Here is a 14,216-nt window from a genome sequence, read left to right on the forward strand (position 1 = left end):
GCCCCTGCATGTGCTCCCTTTGCATGTAGGTTTAATCTCAATATCCAGGGACACGAAAGCTGGAGTCTCTGCAAACGTTTCCCTGTTAATTGAAGGGGACTCTGCAGGTGCAGAAAGCAAGAGGAGATGGAGGCTGGGGGCTCCAATGGGAGGAAGGTGTGTGTGGTGGGGGGATGAGATGCATGGAAGGAGGATGGGGGTGGGGCAGGAGACTAGGGTTCCAATCCCAGCTCTGCTCTTTCCTTGCTGGGCAACACGGGTGAGTCACTACGCTCTCTGAGCCTCAGCTCCCTCTTCCGTAACTCAAAGTAGCTGAGAATCCCTGTCTCTTTCTACGGCTGAGTGACTCAGAATATTTCCTGGCCTATAAAATCAGGATCTTGGGCTTCCCTGGTGGCACAGTGGTTCAGAGTCCACCTGCCGATGCAGGGGACACGGGTTCGTGCCCTGGTCGGGGAAGATCCCACATGTCACGGAGCAGCTGGGCCCGTGAGCCATGGCCACTGAGCCTGCGCGTCCGGAGCCTGTGCTCCGCAACGGGAGAGGCCACAGCAGTGAGAGGCTCGCGTACCGCAAAAAAAAAAAAAAAAAAAAAAAAAATCAGGATCTTGATATCTACCCCCTATCAAAGGAAAGGTCAGGGGACTTCCCTGGTGGTGCAGTGGTTAAGAATCCACCTGCCAATGCAGGGGACATGTTCACGCCCTGGTTTGGGAAGATCCCACATGCTGCAGAGCAACTAAACCAGCGCGCCACACCTACTAAGCCTGCATTCTTAGGCCGCGAGCCACAGCTAGTGAGCCTGTGCACCACAACTACTGAAGCCCGTGTGCCTAGAGGCCCATATGCTCTGCAACAAGAGAAGCCTGAAATAATAAGCCTGTGCACCGCAACGAAGAGTAGCCTCTGCTCACCACAACTAGAGAAAGCCCGCGCGCAGCAACGAAGACCCAATGCAGCCAAAAATAAATAAATTTGTTTTAAAAAAAACAAAAGGAAAAATCAGTCCAACTTTCTAATCCCAGCAAACCAGTCTGCTCTCTCTGGGGCCAAATACCTCTCCAGCCTCATCCCTGAGCACTCTCCCTCTCACGCCACTTCTATGCCTTCTCTCAGTCTGTTTCCTTTGCCTGGATTTCCCTTCCCTTTTCGTGTTAACATCTGTGTGTCTTCCAATACTCAGCTTGAGTCTCATTTTCTCCAGGAAGCCTCCCCCTCCCCCACCCCCGGCTCCCCACCCACTGGCTGGGCCAGGTGCCAGTCCTCTGGGCTCCTGTTAAATCATGGGCATCTGCTATTCCTACCCGTAACAGTTATACTTAACAGCTGAGATTTATTGAGCGCTTGCTAAGTGCCTGGACCTCCACCAGGCCCTTTACCCAGCATTATCTAGTTGAATCCTAACCATACATGTGAGGGAGGTGCTGTCTTCATCCCCATTTTCCTGATCAGGACACTGAGCTTGAAGGAGGGAAGGGTGAGTGTGAGGTGGGGATGTGAATCCAGGGCAGTGTTGCTCCAAAACCTATTCTAAGCTTCTGCCTTCTCTCCATCTGCCCACCTCACCCCCTGATCACAGACCTGGTAGTCTCCTGTTAAGGGATATGTCCTAGGCCTCCTCTGACCTATGAACACCAGGAGTGCAGCGTCTTGCTCCCCTGTGTCTCCACCCCAAGCCCATCAGAGTTCCAGGAGAGGCTGAATCCGAATCTCACCTTTTTGGGTCCCTGCAGTTGGGGCTTCCCTCCTTGTCCCTCAGCCTTCCTCACCCCTCCCTAGGTCTTGGGAGACCAAGAGGAGCCTCGATGGGCCAGGGCCCCTCCCTGGGCCTAGTTCAGTGTCCGCTTCCACTCAATGTCACATCCATGCCTGCCTAGGGTCATGTTCAATCCAGGTGAAAGGACGTCTACTTAGATACAGGTCGTGGTGAAGTGTGCTAATGTGCCCAGGCCCCTGGCCAGCCCTCCTCAGGCTTTAGTCACTTGAGTTCTCACAATGAATTATGAGAATCAGAAACCTATAAGGGGAAAAAAAAAAAAAAAAAAAAAAAAAGAAACCTATAAGGGGGACTTCCCTGGTGGTCCAGTGGTTAAGACTTCACCTTCCAATGCAGGGGGTGCGGGTTCGATCCCTGGTTGGGGAACTAAGATCCCATGTGCCTCGCAGCCAAAAAACCAAAATATAAAACAGAAGCAATATTGTAATAAATTCAACGAAGACTTTAAAAATGGTCCACGTCACAAAGAAAAGAAAAGAAAGAAACATATGAGGAAGATAGGGGTATGATTTTTATTTCTCAGATGAAGAAAACCAAGGCTTGGCTGATGTCACAAAGCAAGTGGGTAGAGTCAGAAGTGACCCAGGGTTGTCTGATCTCAAAGCCCTGTAGCTCCCCCAGTGCCTCCCTCCTGTTCCAGACAGGGCCATGGCGTGAAAAGCCCCAGAGGATGAGAACTGTGATTCATTTCTGCATCCGCAGTGGGCCAGTGGCTACACCCAAGGCACCGGGAGGCTGGTTGTGAAAGTCTGGGCTGGGCAGCCTCTGGCCCAGTAACTGTTTATTGGCAGAGGTCAGCAGGGCAGGGTTATCATCCCCCCTTTATAGATGGGGAAGTTGCAACCAGAGAGGAGTAAGAAAGTTGCCCTAGGTCACCCCTGAGTCAAAGGAAGAGCAGGGACTTGAACGCAGGATGCTCGGGGACCCTGTGTGGAGTAAGAGGAAGGAGGCTGTAACAGGGCTGGGACAGCTGGGCCTGGGCTGGCGGCTTTATGGGCCCTATAAGTGTTGGAGACATATCAGGGCCCAGCCCTGATCTAATGATCCCTGCTGTAATGAGGGGTCATGTCCCCTCCAGGGAAACTAGGCCCAGGGTGACTAGACAGTGACAGGTGACAAGTTTATGGCAGGCAGGACAGGGGTCCAGGCTGGGAGATAAGGCTGGGTGACCTTGGTAACACAAAGTAACCTGCCTTGTGTAACCTTGGAGTCAGAGATGATGGATAGAGCAGGAGCCACCCCGCTTGACTTCCCACATCGCAAATGTGCAGTCTCAGTGGTACCCGTGATTAAGACGCATCCTTGAGGAAGTGCCCATTCTTAACCTCCTTCCCCTCCCCATGCCTCAGAAGGAACACCACACAGGGGCATGGTTCTCCTCCACCAGCTCATTGACCCAAAACATAGTAGGGGGTGCGCTGATGGGAAGGGAGAGGATTACTTAGAAATCAGCTTCCTCTTCCTCTTCCCAAAGGGACTTTGAAGTGACTCTAAGGTCACCAGTCAATAGCCCCTTAACCCCGCCAAAGGTTTCTAAGTCTCTCTCCTGCCTGTAAGGGGGGCTGGCTTGGGGTTACAGGGACCCCTCAAGTAGACTTCATTTCCAGGAATGGGCTTCCTCCCCACTCCATTCCCCAGTCCTAAAAGATATATTTATACAGCCTTGTGAACACAAATCCACTCCACCAGAAAAGATCCCAGGGTGTGGAATCCCTCCCCTGGCGGTCCAACTCCCAGGCTGGTGATGAAATTCTAATGCAAGCACAGACAATAGGACCCTAAGCCTGATGTGGATTCCCGCCCCCCTCCTCTCTGGAGGATCAAAGCTGCTCCTTGAGGCTGTGTGATCCTGGGCCAGAAGGTGGGGGGCAGTCAGCCAGGACTCTAAGCAGGGAGGAAGCCCCTTTGCCCAGATAGTTCTGGAGGAGGCAATCCCTCCTCAGAGGTCTCTTGCCTAAGTTCAAAGGCCCGTGGGTGCTGAGAGGTTGGCAGAAGATGGGGAAGTGACTAGACCAGAAAACTGGGGCTTCCTGTTGAAGGAGGGGGCCCAGGCCCACCCAAGTCCATATTCCCCACTCAAGTCTGAGTGAGCTTCTCAAACTGCCACGGAAGTCCCCACCCCATGTGGGACACACAGTACCTAGAGCCATGAAGGAGTCTATAGAGGCATTGTAGCAGGCGAGCCAAGTCCAGGAGAGGGAGCATCCCTCCTGAGACAAGAGGCAGCTTCCTCTCGTGGAGGCCCCCAGCCCCATTTCCCTAAATGCTAGGGCCTCCTCCAAGGAAAGTTTTCTTTCCCTGAACTCCGCTGAAGATTCCGGCAGATGAGAAAAGGAGAGGTCCATTCAGACTCCAGTCTCTTCTCTTCCCATCTCATCTCTGAAGTCTGGGGGTGGGGGGCGGTGCGCTCAACAGGACCAGCCCCTCTCCTCTGACCCCATTAGTTCCTCTCTCACTGAGCCTCTTTGCAATCCATTACTCAGTTTCGCCCCCTCAGCATCCCCAACGCTGGCCATCACATACACACTCGCACAGAAATTCATAGGTGTCCTCACTCTGTGTTAGAAGAACAGTCTTTGGGTTGCTTTTTTAAAAAAATAAAATTCAAATATTTATTTGACTGCACCGCGTCTTAGTTGCGGCATGCGGGATCTTTAGTTACGGCATGTGAGATCTAGTTCCCTGACCAGGGCTCGAACCCCGGCCCCCTGCATTGGGAGCACAGAGTCTTAGCCATTGGACCACCGGGGCAGTACCTGGGTTGCTTAGAAATTAAGTTTGGAGCAGCCTGGGAGGGAACAGAAAAAGAGATAAGACCCAGAGAATCAGCTGTCACTGCCTGAGAGAGAAAAGCAAGCCCTCTTTCTGGGGACACCGGATTCAAGAAACACCATCGCACATCCTTCAACTCCGTCATCCCTCCGAGGCTATCTCCATTCCCCGAGCCTCCAGCCCCAGCCCATTCCAAGGCCCCCCGCGGGCTGCTTCGGAGCCGAGAGGGCTGCGCAGCGGTCCACGCCAAAATGATCCAAGGCAGGAATCCGGGGTCCCCACCCTTGTGTGGATCGAGTATCTTGCGATGTCGCTACCCTGGTCCCAAACCAGAGACCAGGTGCGGGGCGGGGGAGGAGCGAGGCAGGAGGGCGGGTGAAGGACGCGGGTGGGTGAGGGGCCCTCGCGCACCAGTCGGAAGGTGACCAGGCGGTGGGGGTGGGTGCGGAGCGCAAGTTGGGGCGTGGAGGCTCTTAGCTCAGGGACAGGTGAGGGGAGGACCCGCCAGGGGGAGGAGCCGCTACCCGCGTCCTGCTGTCGGGGCTCCCTCCCGTCGCGGCTCCGCTATAAAACCTGGGTCGGCAGGACCGCGGACCCCCGGCGGCCTCCTCAGCGCGCGGTCCCCAGCTCGGCGGCGTCGCCACTCCTGCGCAGGATGCGGCTGCTGCCGGCGCTCCTGGTCCTCGCCGCCGCCCGGCCCTGGGCCCGCGCAGGTGAACGAGGGCTTCGGCCCCGGGACCCCTCGGTGGCCTTTCCGTGGCCCCTCGGCGCTCGGGCCCCGCGCCCCCTGCCGAGGCTGCGCCCGCGGGCGATGGGGCGGCGCGGGCGCCGGGAGCGGAGAGGCACGGGCGGCCGGGCGCGGCGGGCGCGGGGCAGCGGGTGCAAAGCGTGTGCGCGACTGCGGTGTGCGGGGCCCGCGGCCCTCGGCCGGGCGCCGTGCGGGTCCGGGGCAAGGATGCGTCTCTGAGCCGCCGCGGCGCACGCCTCCGTTTCTTACCCTTTCTGGTGCTCCTCCGTCTGTCGTGGGTCGCTGTCCGTCCCGCGGGGGCTCAGTGCTTGGTGGATGCCCCCGGCCCGGGGCAAGGACAACAAACTGGGTGCGGTGGGGCCCGGTCATCCCCGCTTCCCACCCTGGGTGCCTTGTCCCCGGACGCTGCCAGCACCCTTCACCTCCAGAACTGTGTAGGGAGCCTGGAGGGGGACATCCGGAGACCCGAGCCAAGCCGGTCTTTCCGGCCGGGGTGATTTTCGTTTAAAGATTAATGGTGAGGCCGAGCTCTTAATTATTCGCCTATGTGGAAGGTGGCAGGAGAGGGGTGTTAATATTTGATAAGGAGCTGAAGGCACCTCCAGCGTCTGGGCACAGGGATCCAATCTGGCACCTTCTCTGCGACCCCACGGGGAGCCATCTCCTTGGAAGGAGGCCCCCATCTGCCAGTCCCCATCTCAGCTACCCCTCAGATGGTCCTTGGGGTCCACCTGGCCGAATCTCCTCTCTAAAGCTAGATGCTCCTCTCTTGGAGTCATGGGTGAGGGCTGAGGGTGCCCTCAGCAGCAGAGAAGGAGACCCTTAGCCGGCCCATGGTGGGGTATGAGGGGCATCCTGCAGCAACTCCCGGCCTCTTCCTAGGAGAGGAGGAAGCAGAAAAGGTGGGATGTGAACATTTTTATATGTAGGGTTGGAGGTTTGAAACCTACTTAAGCTGCTGGGCTTGTAGAAAGAGAAATGCTTTGCAATTAATGTGGCTGCTTTGTAGCTGTGTGGCTTTGGGTCACTTTCCTCCTTGGTAAGTCAGTTTCCTCCTTGGGTAAGTCAGCTTCCTCGCTTACAAAACAGAGTTATCTGACTCAGGTATTGTTCTAAGGATTCATATAAGATAGTGGGCGTAGGTGCTTAGTGCCGTGCCTGTGTGGCACACAGCGGGCACTCCGTAGCCACATGGCCTGGGCCCCACCAGCCAGGAATCTCTCTCAGCCGCCCCCTCTCACAAGCTGTGCTCCCCTTAAGCGCGGGGGCTTTCTGACTGGGAGCTGCCGAGGGTCCTGCCTTCCTCCCCCATTTCATCTCCTAGGGAACCTGAGGCTGGAGAGTGACCAGGCTGTACATCGAAGTCCTCAGACCATCTGTTGCCAGGGAGAGAGGAGGGGAGAGGGTCATAGTCCCCTTCAGAGTCCCAGACCTAGCCAGTAGCTGCTGAGACTTTGCCCAGGGCATCTTCAGGTTTCGCTGAGCTGGTTTTCAGGATTCCTCCCTCCGCCTGGAGTGGGAGGGTGCGGTGAGCAAGGTTCACCCGAGAGAACTTCTTCAATCAGCTCTAAAGCAGGGGGCTGGGGTGGTGGGTACATCAAGGGTGGGGGACAGTGGCTGGGTGACTGGCGATGGTCGTTAGTTGTCGCACTCCATCTCTGGTCAGGGCAGATGGACTAGGCAGCATCCTGAGCTGGGAGCCAAGACCTGTGGGTAGCTCCTCTCCTTACCAGACCCTCTAGGAAGTGGCCTGAGAGAACTGGCTGATAACTATCTGTAAGGGCCACTCCCTCATGAACCAGTACAGGAGCCTGAGCTGGTCCGTGACCCTGTCACCACTTGCCTAAAAACCAGCCCCTACCTTTAGCCTTTGGATACAGACCTGACCCCCAGCCTTGGCCTCATCAACATCACGTTTTCCTGGCTTCTGCTTCCTAAAGAGGGTAGTTTCAAGATCATTCAACCAAGAAGGTCAAAAGTCTCTGTGATTAAGACAGTGGATCAGAGATCACCATGACAACCCTAGGAGCTGTAGCCAGAAGCAGGGAAGAGCAAATTCCTAAGAAAAGCTCAGGCTGGACCAGATGGGCTCCAGGGAGGCTGACAGGGGTTCCACCCATCAGAGCTGGCTCCTGAGGATTCCGGCTCGAGCCAGACTTCCCCTGAAAACAGCTTCCCCCTGGGTATCAGCCACCAGGCGGGGCCAGTTCTACCTCAGAGGCGCCTTCTGCCTTCAGGACCTCTGAGACCCAGGAGAATCATAACAGGAAGCCTTTCACGGATGCAAATGACCTCCCATCCAGTGTGTCCTTAGACACTGACTCTGGGAGATCAGTGGCAGCTCCTTCTGCCTGAGGAAGGAAGGAAGAAAGTGGGCTCAGAAAAGTTAATGAACTCTCCTGCAGAGAATAAGCAAGAGTCAGAGCCAGGACTGGAGGCCGGGTGATGGGCTCCGGCATCAGAGTCTGCCAACATGCAGAGACGGGCCTGGATGGGAAGTGGCCACTGCCCTTTGCAGAGTTGACCCTCGTCAGGCTTCCCCAGATGCAGCAAGTCCCAGGGTCAGCAGAGCCCTGCCTGTCCCGGGCAGGGGGTGGACTGGCCAGGGGAAGACACTGCAGGGACTGTTCATCTCTGAAAGAGGTTGTGCCAGCAAAGTAGGCACAGCATTTGATCCAGACCCGGGAGACTGGGAAAGCCCAGGTGGCTCTGAAGGGCCCAGAGTGCAGGGGTGGCCAATTTCCTATAGATGCTCAGTCCCCTGGCCTTCCTCCCAGCCCCTACTGAGAACCTGCCCCCTCTCCACCCCATGCCCATTGCAGGGACCCCAGGGGAGGTGGGCTTGGGTGGGGATGGATGTGCTCAGAGGCCTTAGCTCAGGCTGAGCAGGAAGCTCTGCTTTTCTTAGGAATTTCCTCATCCCTGAGTTCTTTCCAGCTCACTTCATTTCTCTCCTTGACTTTGGCCATCTGTGCCCTGACAGGAGGTTGAGAGGAGGGAGGGAGGGAGCCAAGGAGAAGGGAAGGACTCGTCAGGGACTTGACTAAATTCCAACTGCCTGGAACACTCTCTACCATTTCTCGTTTAATCCTCCCCACAGTCCTATGAGGTGGATGGTATTAGTTCCATTTTACAGACAGCAACAGTAAGGCTCAGAAAGATTAAGTGACTTGTCCCTAAACCCACAGCTCCTAAGTGGCCCAGCTAGAATTCCAGCTCTGATCAAATGCTTTTTCCACCCTGCTGGCACAGACTTTCTTTTAAAAATCAATAGACTAATTTTAGAGCAGTTTCAGGTTTACAGAAACATCAAGCAGAGAGCACAGAGGAGAGGGTTCCCATGCGCACAGTTTGCCCTGTTGTCAACATCTTGCATTAGTGAGCTACATCCATGATGCAGGCTTTTTTCAGAGATGTTGGTTCTCCTGTCCGGACTCAGGGTGGGGGATTGGAAGGCAAGTCTGTCTGGTCCCAAACACCAGGACTGCAGGTTGGAGGGACAGGGGAAAAGACCTAGCTGCCTTCCTCCCTGCAGGACTGTGAGAGTTTAGGCAAGAATGGGTGTTAATAGCACAAGAGGGTGTGTTCCAGGGAGGGACTAGCCTAATCTCTCTCATCATCCCATCAACTCTGGGAAAGCAGCCAGGCTGAACGTGGCTGTATTGTCCTGGGGGATCCTCCTCTTCCCCACTCACCAGCCTCCCTTCCAGGTTTGAGGGAGGGGATGCAAGGAGGGAGGGGGAGGCTGATGAGCAACAGGTAGAGAGTGTCCAGGCTAGCCCCTGGGGAGAGCTGACCCACCTTGGAGGGCCCCTCAAGGGCTGCTGGCTGTCTGGTCTGCATTGTCTGGGGACAGTGCCCTGGGCAAGGGGACCAGTGGATTGGCTGTGGGTCAGGGATGCCTGGAGCCTGGCTGTTTCGACCGCCTCCTTCTCCATCCCTACATTTTCTTCTTAAGGCTCCTTCCCCTGGGCCTTCTGTCCCCCAGGATGGCACCCCAGGAATACTCTATCCCATCCCAGGCCAGGTTCTGACTCCAGGGATATTCCCAGCCTTTGACCCACTGTGTACACACACACACACACACACACACACAGAGTTGCTTGTGTGCACACTGTTCACCGGCACTCATAGAGACAGACGTGTGTGTACACAGATACACTGACATGCTTCTGCACAGGTCTCACATCCTTCCTCTCTCTGTTCCAGGGCCACAGTGGTGCTACCAGAATCAAGTCAAGCCCTCCAACTACACCTGCTTGGGTAAGTGCAGCGAGTCTTGTGGTAGGGACCCTCCAAGTTGAAATGGAGACCCAGGGAAGGTGAGAAGGATGAGGTGATGGTGGCCCCAGTCAGATATCAGCTCCTAACACACTCTCTCTCTCTCTCTCTCTGTCTCTCTCTCTCCTCTCTCTCTCTGTCTCTCCTGGTGCTCAGGGCACAGGGAATATAGAGTGACCTGAGTCTTTACTGGGACCTCCTGTCATCATCTCTGACCCCAAGAGAGTCAGCCCTCTGGTCCTCTGAAATAAATCAGGAGCAGCATCAAAGGGAGAAATTCATTTGCTCCTTCACATAACAAAATGGAGAGTTGATTCTGTTCCAGTGACACCCCTGCATGTGGGCCTGGGTGGCAGTTCTTTGTACTTTTTCAAGCTGCCCGGTTTCCTGCAATCTGCTTTCCTCCCACCGTTGCTGTTTTGGTGACGGGACAGTGCTCCCCAACCCCCGGCCCCGCTCACTGGTGTGGGAGGTTCCGGGTGCAGGGGGCTGGGCTCCCCTGGGGCTCCTTCCCTGCCTCCCAGTGCTCAGATAAGGTTTAGTGTCAAGTCACGGGGTCCTTTCACAAGCAGCCCTTCCAGGGGACTCCACCACTTCCATGCACTCTCCCATCCACCTCCTTTGAACTTCGGAACCCCTAGGAAGCAGGTTATCAAGGAGCTTTCCTTTCACAGCCCAGCATCTGAGGTGGTCCCCTACCCCAGAGCTCACACCCTAGCCCCACCCTGTCCAACACCATGCCTTGCTGGGTTTGTGTGAGTGTGAGTGTCTGAGGAAGGAGAAGGGTGAGGGCGGAGTTCTGTGCTGGGCATCCCCCCAGCACAGCCTGCCAGCTATCCAAAGACCTTGCTGCCTTGAGCTGGGCCTGACCTGAGTGGGGTGGAGGACGCCACACCTCAGTGCCAGGCGCCCCTGACTCCCAGCCCACCCTCCCTCCCTGCTCAGGGCCAGACCAGTGGGGCGATAGCTGCCAGAATGACCACCAGTCCCCCATCAACATCGCCACTGCCAAGACACTGCTGGACCCAAACCTGGGACCCTTCTCCTTCTCCGGCTACGACAAGAAGCAAAAGTGGACCGTGCAAAACAATGGCCACTCAGGTAGGTCTCAGATGGGCTGGATGCAGGCCCCGGACAGCAGGGGCACGGGATCCTGGAACCCAAGTTCCCCAAGGACTGGAGGGTTGGGCTCCTCCTGGGAGGGGACACCGGGTTGTCCACTTTTGCTGAGGAGAGGCTGAAAAGCCCTGGGCGGGGGGGGGGGGCGGGGGGGGGAAAGCAGGGTGGACTTTGGAAAGGAGGGAACATTCTATCAGTATTTTCAATCCTGTATCAGAGCAATCTGTAGTGGGGGAGGGGACAGGTTCTAGGAAGAAGGAACAGCATGTGCAAAGGCACAGAGGCGTGAAACAGCTTGGGGGGTTCAAAGGGCTGCATGTGGCCCCATGTGCATGGAGGACAGGGCGAAGCCAGGAGCGGCCAGCGCCGCCCAGGATCAGTCCAGCCGGGCCTGGGGCAGGTCGCCCCAGGCTGAGGAGTTTGGACGTGGCCCTGGGAACATTGGGGCACCACGCGTGGAGGACGTTGAAGCGCGGGCGGGACCGGGCTGAGTTGCATGTTCGGGCAGTGAGGGGTGTACAGGGGGAGAGGCAGACAGGGAGGCCAATGGGGGGCCAGAGGAAGGTCCAGGCTGGTCCACTGCTCCTGTCTCTTCAGGCCCGGGACCGTAGCCCGTGAAGGGTGCGAGGTAGGAGAGAAGGTCCTGCTCGGGTGGAGCCGGGGTGAGGGGCTGGGAGAGGCTGGGGGAGGGGGGTGCGAGGACTCTGCCCCGTCCTGTGCCCTCCAGTGATGATGTTGCTGGGGGACGAGGCCTCGATTGCTGAAGGAGGACTGACCGCCCGGTACCGGGCCAAGCAGCTGCACCTACACTGGTCCAAGGTGCTGGATTGGGGCTCGGAGCACAGCTTCGACGGGGATCGCTTTGCCATGGAGGTGAGGGACCTCTTCCCAGGTGGATGCCTTGGCTGGGCTCTGGGTATACTTGCCTTGGGCGAGAAGGAGGGTCCAGCACCCTGACGGGTTCTCTCTCCATCCCTCTCACCCCTTACCAGATGCACATAGTACATGAGAAAGAAAAGGGGACATCGAGGAACACAAGCAAGAACCAGGAGCCCAAAGACGAGATCGCAGTGCTGGCCTTCGTGGTGGAGGTGGGGCTGCCATCCCTCAGGGTTCGAGGGGCTGCTTCTTAGGATCCAGAGACCTGGGATCCCAGCAAGGCAGGAGGGGGCTGGAGAAGCTCCGACTTCCCCTCTGTTTCTCAGTGACTTGTACATCCCCATGTGGGGAGACCAGGGCCTTTGAGGGCCTCAGTCCCAGAAGCTGCGTGCCCGCCCCACCCCAGACTGGGAGAGTGAACTGGTGGTCACCACCAGCTCCCCACAAGCCTCTCTCAAGCCCCTTTCCCTCCTGTTCCAGGCCGGATCCGAGAATGTTAACTTCCAGCCCCTGGTGCAGGCGCTGTCTGACATCCCCAGTCCCAGTGAGTCAGGATGGTGAGGACCGGGAGGCGGGGGGCTGGGGGAGGGGAGGAGACTTCTTCCTACAAAAGAAGGTCTGGATGGTGGAGGAGCCTGTACTCTCAGAGTGAGGAGTGTGAGTCTCCCCAGATATGAGCACCATACTGAAAGACAACATCAGCCTCTTCGACCTGCTCCCCAAGAAGGAGAAACTGAGGAACTACTTCCGCTACCTGGGCTCGCTCACCACACCAGGCTGCGACGAGAAGGTGGTCTGGACCGTGTTCCAGGAGCCCGTTCAGCTCCACAAGGACCAGGTACACGGGGCCCGGCCGAGGGTGCAGCCTCCCCTGCGTCAGCTCCTGGAAACTGTCCCTTTGCGGGGGGCCCCAGGCAGTCTGGGGCTCAACGAGCCCCCAGGTGAGGCTAATGCAAGCTGAAGCTTGAGAACCACTGTTCTCTGGTAACAGTGATGATAGTAATAGTAATCACAGGCCCTCAAAGCCCAGAGCTGTGAGTCCCCTCTGCTTAGGACACTCATGGGAGCTGAGCCCCCATGGATGCAAAGCACTTTACATCCCTGATTCTTTTCCTCTGCACAAGAACCTGAGAGGGCTCAGAGAGGCCAGGCGACTGGCCTGAGGTCACACAGTGAGGAGTGCAGCTCCACCAGCTTCATCCCTCCCTGCTGAGCCCTGTGCCTTCCACAGATCCTGGCATTCTCTCAGAAGCTGTATTATGACAACGAGAAGAAACTGAAAATGACAGACAATGTCAGGCCCCTGCAGCCCCGGGGGCAGCGCCAGGTTTTCAGGTCCCAGGCCCCGGGACGGCTGCTGCCTGTGCCGCTGCCCACCCTGCTGACCCCCGTGCTCGCCTGCCTGACAGCAGGCTTCCTCCGATGACGACTCACGTTTGGACGCTTGACCTCTGGTCTCAGCCCTGAAGAGGGCTTGAGCCTCTGTTCCTCAGGCTTCCCGGGCTGGACTTTGGTGATGATTAAAATATGGACATGTTTTTGGGGAAACCTCTCTCACGTCTGTTTCTAGTTCCCACAACTACTGCTGCCCTGCTCCCCTCAACCCACCCCAGCGTGCCAGGGTAGGGGCCTTAGGGCCTGGAGATTTCTTCTGAGCCGGCACCCCTCCCACCTTTGTGAATTCCCCGTTGACACCCCAATTGGAGAGATGCCGAAGGGACCTCAGAGCTCCAACACAGCCACAGCTGGAGAAGTTCCAATCCAGCCTTTCATTATATAATGGGGGAAGCTGAGGCCCAGAAAGGAAAGGAGGCTGGGTGGAGGCCACATAGTAAGGCCACGGCAGAGCCAGCTGAGAGCCGGCCAGCACCTTCCGCCCTGTACTAGCGGTGGAGAGTGCGGGTCCTGTGTGGGTACAGCCTAGGCGGGGTGGGTAGTGGGGTTCATTTATTTGCCCCAGTGTTTCTTGAGCATCTATGTTCTAGGCACTGGGGCTGTGGCGGGGAATGAGACAGATAAAATGCCTGTCCTCCTGGAGTTCACAGTCTAGCGGGAGACACTATAAATAAAGAGGCACATTGTACACCGTATCAGACGGCTGTGGTCAATCGGCTGGAAGGGGCATCCATCAGAAGACTTGCAGGAGGCAGTGGGGGGAGGCCACCTGGAGGCCAGCAAGTGTTCATGCGTGGAGGGGAGGGAGGGGGAGAGAGACAGTGGGCGAGAGGAGGGTGGGGAGGGGGAAGGGGGAGAGGGGAGCGGGGGCTGTGGTGCAGGGGCTGCAGGGGTGAGGAGTACGGGGAGGAGTTAGGAGCCTGATGCCTCATCCAGGAGCTACTGGGTCACAGGTGAATCCAAGGGTCTTTGGCCCTTGAACTTAGGAGCTGTCAATGAAGGCCCCCCTCCCCCCCCCACCCCACGATCCTGTCTCTAACGGCTTTTTCCTTTCTGGGGCCCAAGAAGGGGGTGAGACTAGGAGGCAGCAGGTGCAGAGAGGAGGGTCCAGAAAACAGGGAGAAAGAAATAAGGGCCCCACAGGTGGGTCCCTGGCCAGGCTGGGCCCCGGGGGCCAGGGGTTGAGGTGCCTCAGGCTCTGGGACCTCATCACCCAGGGCAGGGCTGGAGTTTTGGAGGAGCGTG

General features: G+C 57.2%; 1 protein-coding gene across 1 annotated transcript; it reads left to right on the plus strand.

Moving 5' to 3' along the window:
• Positions 1-5,204: 5,204 nt before the first annotated feature.
• CA4 (carbonic anhydrase 4) lies at positions 5,205-13,002 on the plus strand. The gene is made up of 8 exons (XM_060082529.1): positions 5,205-5,262; positions 9,507-9,560; positions 10,524-10,679; positions 11,425-11,570; positions 11,690-11,788; positions 12,057-12,120; positions 12,248-12,414; positions 12,808-13,002. Exons 1-8 carry the CDS (start codon positions 5,205-5,207, stop codon positions 13,000-13,002), a joined length of 939 nt encoding a protein of 312 aa, XP_059938512.1.
• Positions 13,003-14,216: the final 1,214 nt, after the last annotated feature.

The sequence above is a fragment of the Mesoplodon densirostris genome, chromosome 18 (assembly GCF_025265405.1).
Source record: "Mesoplodon densirostris isolate mMesDen1 chromosome 18, mMesDen1 primary haplotype, whole genome shotgun sequence".
Taxonomy (NCBI): domain Eukaryota; kingdom Metazoa; phylum Chordata; class Mammalia; order Artiodactyla; family Ziphiidae; genus Mesoplodon; species Mesoplodon densirostris.